The 8834-nt window shown below is 37.8% G+C and overlaps 1 protein-coding gene across 1 annotated transcript in view; it reads right to left on the reverse strand.

The window, feature by feature from the left end:
• Nucleotides 1-690: 690 nt before the first annotated feature.
• KIAA1024L (KIAA1024 like) overlaps nucleotides 691-8834 on the reverse strand; it is a 19079-nt gene continuing 10935 nt past the window's right edge. Inside the window, exons 2-3 of the mRNA XM_003782224.2 lie at nucleotides 4206-4433; nucleotides 691-870 (exon numbers count right to left, since the gene is read on the reverse strand). Of these exons, the coding sequence (XP_003782272.1) occupies nucleotides 691-870; nucleotides 4206-4433 (408 nt within the window). The remainder of the gene's footprint in view (nucleotides 871-4205; nucleotides 4434-8834) is intronic.

Here is an 8834-nt window from a genome sequence, read left to right on the forward strand (position 1 = left end):
ATACTCACTAACTGCCACCAGGGGTCACAGTCGCCAATTTGGATGAATCAGTAAGTACAATTAATTGTATCTAAATGTAATTAGTAATATATAACTATGACCTATCTAAGTTTAGTCCTACTAAAATTGCAACACGAATTGGGGCATTATAAAGGATTACTGGGAAAATCTTCTCCTTCCCTCTTTCATCCTGGCTTAAACACAAACAAAGGAAAGTAAAACAGAGAATGAATCCCACCCCAACTGGCAACATAACCAGAAGTCTTATCCTGTCTACCTGGCAGCTGCACCCAATGTTTTCAGCTCCCACTTCCCTACTGATTATAAGAGAATGAAGTGGGGTGGAATTCACAGTCTTTTAAAAGCCAGGTAAGTTAAGGCAAATTGTTGACACTGTTTTACTCTCAATTACAATGCTTAATTTTGGTTATAGTCGATGACATTTCTGTGACTGTCTTCCCTAGAATTCCTGTTTCCTGAAGGACAGACCTCAGGCTGGAATTCTTACACAGGTTTCCCAGAACAAAATAGAGAGGCCAGCTCATCACAAGCGATGTTCACATTCCCCAGGACAACTGCATTAAATTGTACAATCGCCAATACCTTCACACTGCATGTACAGATTTTTCTGCAAATGTTTACCTAAAAAGAATTTTAAGAAATGGAAAGAAACTGTCTGTGGCAGTTCCCTTAAGTAAAAAAAGTGCCAATAGTCACTATGGTAACCAAAACGGAGGTCACAAGAAGGAAGATCAGACCCATACGACAGAACTTTGATTGCTTCTCTTGTTTCTCCTCCTTTTTCAATAAAGTGTCAAAACCTGGTGTGTACATGTCTCCCAACCAAAACCGCAGGTCATTAGGATTTTCCTAAAAGAAAATTACAGGGAGAGCACGATCAATCAGGGTTACCAGCTAAGTCATCTGCAGAACAAGATACTGCCTCAGGTCCTGAAGGTGCATGTTCTCACTGTTCTGGCTGAGACTCAAGTGTCACTGCTCAAATAAGCAAGTCTGGGCTTCCCCGAACAGCATAAATGTGGAGCTGCAGTCCCCTGGCTGACCAGAGGTCCTGCAGGTACAATCTGTATGTATGCATTGGAATTAATTAGGAGGCTTGCACGAGTTTTTAAAAATCAAATCGCTCACATTGGAGGGTCAGAAACAGCGTTTCCATCATGTTTTAGTCAATTCACTATTTCTTACATCTAATAAGTAGTACATGTCATCAGGCTAGTGTGGTAAAATAAAATTAAAATTCCTTGCTTTAGATGAACCTTAGGGCGTTGATTTTGTCTGCAGAGCAGGAATAGACACATTTGGTGAGCTTTTCAGGACATGCAGAGTCTGATTTCTGTGGAAGACTAAGAGTGGAGAGTCCCTGCTATGGCTCTGGACCTGCTGGTCATCCCTGCAGAGGGCTGCAGCATGTCTGGTGTGCAGAAACTTTGACACTATTTGACCTCATGAAGAAGGGACCTATTGTATCTTCACATCAGCTCCTATTTATTCCCCATGTCTCTATTTCCTTCACAGGCCTTACTTTCCTTTGAGTCCCATAGGATTATTTTCAAGTAGAATTGGTCTTCTCTGTCTAATAAATCACTTGCAATCTCTACTGTTTACAGTGTATCTATAAAAGTACACTTCTGTTATCATCTCGTGATTTGTTTGGGTGTTGTAGGTACAGTGTCTATGCCTGGCACATGCTAGTGGACATACAATAAATTTACAATGAATGCTAAATCTCCGCTTTTGCAAAACCACTTAAGGCCTTATTATTTCTCACTTGCCTTGTTGTGATGGTTTGTAATAGGCTGGCTCTGCAGTCTCGGTGGACCTAAAGTCAGCTGGCACAGCCAACTTCCCTGGTCAGCCTCAGGGACCAGTGATCTAGCTTCAGACTATGATGCACTGCTGGGAAAAGAACGTGCGTGCAGGTAGGATCTGGGCTGGATTCCGGTGATGGCAATGGAACTCTTCCATTACATTGGGACTCATTAGAACAACCTAGTCTTGAAAATGCTAAAATAGTAAAATAAAATTTGGGAGACCCAGGCACAAGGATAATGATTTAAAAATCCTGTCTACCTCAATGTCATCCTTCACTACATCGGGTCCTAATCAGTGGCCTGCATTTTGCCAGTAAGTGTAACGTTTCTGTTCTCCGTTAAGAGCTTTCATTACGGAGACCACCATTTCTTACCTATATCTCTAGCTTGGCTCGGTAATGACATATGAGATTTCTTTTTTCTTTTCTGACTTACAAACTCTTGACAATTTAGAAGAATGCAAGTGAGTAAAGACTCTTAGAAGGTGTGTGGCCTTTAAGTGGAATGAAGATTTCAGAAAGGACTAGAGCTCCGTTTGTTAATGATGTGATTTCAATGAGGTGGTGGTCAAAGAAGTTGAATGAATGAGATATAGGAATAAATCCTAACAACAATAAAAGTCAGGGCTTGTAGAAGCATCTCCCAAGAACTTATTGCCAAAGAACAGCTTCATGAAGTCCAGGAATGAGTCCACTGCTTTGAGGAGAGTGAAGGTGTACATAGAAGATTGGGCGGGGGAGAGGTCAGGGGCCAGATTCTGGTTTCAGTAAGACAGTGCATTCATCCTGTTTATGTTCGGTGGTACTGAACAGAGCTCATATAATTAGTCAAATTACCTCTTATTTTTTGACTATTCTATTTCTTAAACTATAGCACCAGCAAAACTGGACTGCTTATTTGACCAAGTCTCTCACATCTCTGTTTTTCTGCCATTGTGCTTGGTACTCCTGACAGCAGAGCCATGCAAATCATTTGTATCTTTTGGAACTCTACACATTTTTCAAATGTATTATAACTTCACTTTTCCATGAAGCGTTTTTATAATCAGATGTGATTTTTGTTCCTTCATGAATTTGCATGGTACTTGGTACACCCATTGTCCTCGCCTTCCTCTGTCTTGTTCTGAATTTTCTAGGTTAGATGAACTTTTGGGGAGCAGAGACTGTGACATTCACCTCTATAGTCCCCTTGGCTTGCATGTAAAAGCAAAGGGAAGAGGAACTAACATACTTCCAGAAATGTTTGTGAAATACATTGATACTTTTTTTCTAATAGTAGGGATGACTTTATAGACAAGCTGAACTTAAGACACCTGATAAGAGTCATAAGATTTTTTTGAAAATGAAGGAAAAAGAAATACAAGATCATTATTACTACAGGGAACATCTAGTGTGGAAACCTCTTTGAAAAAAGGGCTACATTACAGAGAGTTTACCTTCAGTCTGTTAGAGATTAAGAAACTTCAAAGATTCTGGACAACAGGTATGTCATGACTGCATGTCTGAGATTGTTTAGCATGTGTAGGATTTAAGGGGGCAGGGAGCTGTCCCCTTTAAAAGAAAAAACATCCTCAAGTGCTTAGGGAATGGGGCTTAGAACAGAAACATATTTTGGAATGAAGTTCACCTATTTGTTTAATGGGAGGCCTTCTCAGCCCAAGGCAGGCAGAGACAAGCCAAGGCTGAGTAGGGATCCAGGTCATTCAGGAAACAGAGGGCAGATGTCCCTGCTTTTCAGGTATTTCGAGGTCTTCCATGTGGTGGGTGATGCCAGGGGGAAGAAAAAGAAAAACTCTCATTTAAGCTGGGTTGAATGAGTTCATCACATACTTTTCCTGTGTTGAAATGTTTTTGTTTTGTTTTGTTACTGAGACACAGGAAAATGACCACAATGTAAATCTGCAATCTGAAATCATTGGGTGAGCTTGAAATAAGATGATGTCTGATGAGAACTTCTTTTCACAGTGCCCAAGACAGAGCACTTAATAAATATTTCTGAATACATGTTGAATAGGGAATCCGATCTGAAATGTTTATAAACATAAACAATCAGAAACTAAGAGAAAACATATGTAGTCTTGGAAATTATATGTCGAAAGCCTTTTATCCTCCTGAATACCTTTGTTCTGTGTCAAGTTTTTCTCTTACTATACTATGCAAAGGTCAGTAACTGCTGACATTGTAAAAGTTAAAACAAACAGAAATAATGACCAGAAGAAAGAAAGGAAAGCCAGGGGCCAAAATGATCTGAAATCTAGAAATTTTGTATCTAATGAAACACATCTGAACAATCTTTTTTTTTTTTTTTTTTTTTAAGGGCTACTTCACTGATCTCCTTTATGAATGGAAGAAAGTAATTCTTAGTCTTGAGTACCTTTAGATGTCCAGAGAGGTTTGTATGCAGGGAACGCTTGTCATAGTCCTTGATGGTCCATGAAGGGCTCTTTTTTCTTTCTTCCATCGCTTCCTCCATACTTATGTCACCGTACAGTGGGTTATTCTTCATGACTGGTGACATGGATGGTGGGGGGCTGTCAGCAGGGACCAGGTTCTCTGAACTGGCTCCTTTAGTGTGTTGAGCAGTAATGTGCTTCTTTTCTCTCTGGTAAGAGGCAAGAGACAAGGCTTCTCTTAGCAATGAGCCTTCCGATGGGAGAACATGCAACGTGGGCTAAGTGTACCCTGAAATGTGTTCATTCTGTCTAGAAACTCAGCAGATTAGGACAATGAATGAGGAAAGGATTCCAGGATCTGGTCTGACACAGACACTACCACTATTTGAGGTCTTTCATTTAGTCTCGATCAGCTTTAATAATCACTCATTAAAATACTATTTTACAACTACAGAGAAAGAACACTTTTTGGTTCAAATACTAGAATTTTGAACAAAGTCAACTTTTCCCAGCATATTCACATGGGGATTTAATAGCATTTTACTTTTCTCTGTATATTCCATGACTTAAGATGTGATATGTAACATTGAGAATATTAATATTTCACAACCCAACAAAGTCAAAATTAAAAGACATTTTAGAGATATGCTTTCACTTTCACAATCTTAACTCTATTTCAGACAGCGTTGAGGACTGGGTAACAGTATTGTGTGCATAACTTAGTCTCCACACGTGTCTACATACCAGCTGGCTCTTATGTGTATGGCTGTAACACTGACTTTCAGATTTTTTAAAACGTCTTCTATTGTAGAATAATAGGGATATAAATGTGCACATGTGCTAAATATATAGCTCAATAAATTTTAACAAATGAAATAAACCAGACCAAGGTACAGAACATTACGTGTGTTCCTCATGCTCTTCTGTAGTTGCTATCCTTCCACCCAAGGGTAATTAGAGTCCCCAATTCCAACAACATAGGTTAGATTGGATTCAATTTGTATTTATAGAAGTCAAGTCATACAATGTGGGCTTTTCTGTATCTAGCTTGACTTTCAGATTTTTACTTTGCTTTTTTATTTTTCTCAGAACCATATAGCTATCATGTAGGTAGAACATTTTGAAAATAAAATTTGTTCGTTGGCCAAATACAAATCTACAAGATGCAAAAAGCTGATAGACTAAGCCTTACTTACGTGGGCATCAAGGGAGAAATTCCACATAAGTGAATTTTAGATAACTTAAGTTTCATCTTTAAACACTTGCGACTGATTTCCTTAATTTATGGCAAATTTTCAATAAATATGTTAGACATTATAGCCATCATAAATGTAGAAGATTCAATAGGAATTTTATTCCACTATGTCATTATTTATAATTATCAATATCCTTGTATTCAGCTTCAGTATATAGGTCCCATTAAATATATACTAACTAAATCAGCTAAGGCAGTAAATGAATACCACTTATAGTTTTTTTCTGAAATGGCTGGCAGGTGAAATAATCATTTAGATAAAATCATTCACATTTTCTTTAGTGTCGAGTTTCCCTAACTTTCTTAATCCAGGCATTTTTCACATACTTAGACATCAGAGTAGATATCTTCTCTGACTTTAATAGGTTCTTGATCTGCTCAAAGTCAATTTATATTCTGAGACACCAAGGTTTGCAATGAAATAATAAATCTTCTTGACTTAGCATTTATGTTAAAGATGGATTAACTCAAAAGAAATGTTTCTGAATTGAGCAAAAAAAAAAGAAATTTAGATTTTATGAGCTTAGCATAATTCTGCCTCTTTTTTTTTTCTATGACTAGAGATCTTTGATCACCTTTGAAGAAGGATAATTCTTTTGACATTGACAAATTGGCTTTGTCAGGTTATTTGTCTGCTAGACTATTGCTGAGCTTCTTAAACAAGAAAGCTCTGTAAATGAGGAAAATGCTGCATGGGGGTCAGTATTCTATTGTGATGGATATAGATTTTTAGAAACCAAACATTTGAAAGATGTATTTTAAAAGAACATTTATGCCCTTCTATTTAGGCTATATTCTTGAAATTTTTTAGGTATAAACACGATGCCATTCTGCACTGCATATCAATTTTGTATGTGAGGGACAGGGAAGAAAAAAATACTAGTATAAATTGATTAAGAATATAAGGGCAGTAATTAGTATTAAAGGTACTAATTATGATTGAGGTTTATCTGTATTTTGGTATTTTTTTTTCAAATAACTATAAGGGTAAAAAGTATTTATCTAACTTCAGTCCTCCAGTTTATAAGAAAGAATACTTTACTAGAAGAAAACTAAACAGCAATTCCATTATTTTAATTATATGGGCTGTAAAATAAATTACATTTCAAAATATTTATTTTACAAAAGTAACACGTCAAATCACACCCAGACATTTTGTGTTATGAATTACTTTTTCACTTTAATCAGTATGCCGTTTATGAGCAACTAAATTATCATTCAATGAAGAGAATGATATATAATACATATTTAGACAAATAGGTAACAGAAGAAAAGATTAAGATACAAAAAGGCATTCAGAAAGAAGGGAAGGAAGGAAGGAGGAAGGAAGAGAGGGAGGGAGGGAGGGAGGGAGGGAGGGAAACAAAGGAAAGAAAGACAGAAAGAAAGGAACTTGATAAATGTACAAGGCAGACAATTGAATTTGCAAACATCTTAGAAAAATGCTGCATACCCCATTGCTGAATGTCACTACAGTCAACTTTGAAATACTCCCCTTGGAAAAGTGCTGCACTGATGCTAGAACCTAATCCATCCTTCAAAGCAATTTTGGAACTCTTATCCTATAAGGTTTGACAATTAAATTTGCGAACTCCTAGATAAAATGCTTTGAAGGGTGGACTAACTGCATAGCATTAGTGCATAGCTGCCAAGAGGAGTATTTTGGAGGTGACCACAGTGATGGTCATCAGTGAGGTATGGAACACTTTCCAGGATGCCTTTGTGAACTTAATTGTCTGGCCTCATTATGTGTAAATTTAAGCAAGCTTTTATTTTTATTTATTATTTTTTTTTAGTAACATAAAGTAGTTTTTATTTTATTTTATTTGAGACAGAGTCCCACTATGTTGCCCTTGGTAGAGTGCCATGGCCTCACAGCTCACAGCAACCTCAAACTCTAAGCAATTCTCTTGCCTCATCCTCCCGAGTAGCTGGGACTACAGACAGCCGCCACAATACCCAGCTATTTTTGTTGCAGTTGTTGTTATTTTAGCAGACCATGGCTGGGTTCTAACCCTCCAACTCTGGTGTATGTGGTTGGCACCATAATCACTGTGCTATGGGTGCCAAGCCCATACAGTACTTATTTCCTTTTTTAATTAATGGGGATTCATTGAGGGTACAAGAAAGCAGGTTACACTGATTGCATTTGTTGGTAAAGTCCTTCTTACAATTGTGTCTTGCCCCCCAAAGGTGTGGCACATACCAAGACCCCACCCCTCCCTCCTTCTTTCTCTCTCTGCTCTCCCCTTCCCTCACCCCCACTGTGTCATTGATTGTCCTCATATCAAAATTGAGTACATAGGATTCATGCTTCTCCATTCTTGTGATGCTTTACTAAGAATAACGTGTTCCACTTCCATCCAGGTTAATACAAAGGCTGTAAAGTCCCCATTTTTTTTAATGGCTGATAGTATTCCATGGTGTACATACACCACAGCTTGTTAAGATACAACAACCAAAGCAAATAGACAACCTACACAATGGGAAAGGATATTTGCATATTTTAAATCAGACAAAAGCTTGATAACTAGGATTTATAGAGAACTGAAATTAATCCACATGAAAAAAGCCAACAATTCCCTATATCAATGGGCAAGAGACATGAATAGAAATTTCTCTAAAGAAGACAGATGAATGGCTAACAAACATATGAAAAAATGCTCATAATCCCTAATTATTAGAAAAATGCAAATCAAAACCACCCTGAAATACCATCTAACCCCAGTGAGAATGGCCCACATCACAAAATCTCAAAAGGGCAAATGCTGCCATGGATGTGGAAAGAAGGGAACACTTTTACACTGCTGGTGGGATTGCAAATTAATACAATCTTTTTGGAAGGAAGTATGGAGAACCCTCAAAGAATGGGACCTCCCATTTGATCCTGCAATCCCATTACTGGGCATCTACCCAGAAGGAAAAACATCCTTTTATCATAAGGACACTTGCACTAGACTGTTTGTTGCAGCTCAATTTACAATCGTCAAAATGTGGAAACAGCCTAAATGCCCACCAACCCAGGAATGGATTAACAAGCAAGCTCTTATTTTATAAAATGAAAATAGATTTTAAACAGAAATAATAATAATCACTAATTTGTTCATTTTAAATTAAGAGAGATGAAAACACTGGGCCATAATATGTTAACACAGATTTTTTTTCTTGAGATAGAATCTCATTTTGTCACCCTTGGTAGAGTGCCATGGCATTATAACTCACAGTATCCTCAAAAGCCTGGGCTCAAGCAATCCTCTTGCCTCAGCCTCCCAAGTAGCTGGGACTACAAGCACCCACTACAACACTCAGCTATTTTTAGAGACAGGGTCAGGCTCTTGCTCAGGCTGGTCTCAAA

Source organism: Otolemur garnettii, unplaced genomic scaffold (assembly GCF_000181295.1).
Source record: "Otolemur garnettii isolate 467f Iridium unplaced genomic scaffold, OtoGar3 scaffold00003, whole genome shotgun sequence".
In the NCBI taxonomy this organism is placed as follows: Eukaryota; Metazoa; Chordata; class Mammalia; order Primates; family Galagidae; genus Otolemur; species Otolemur garnettii.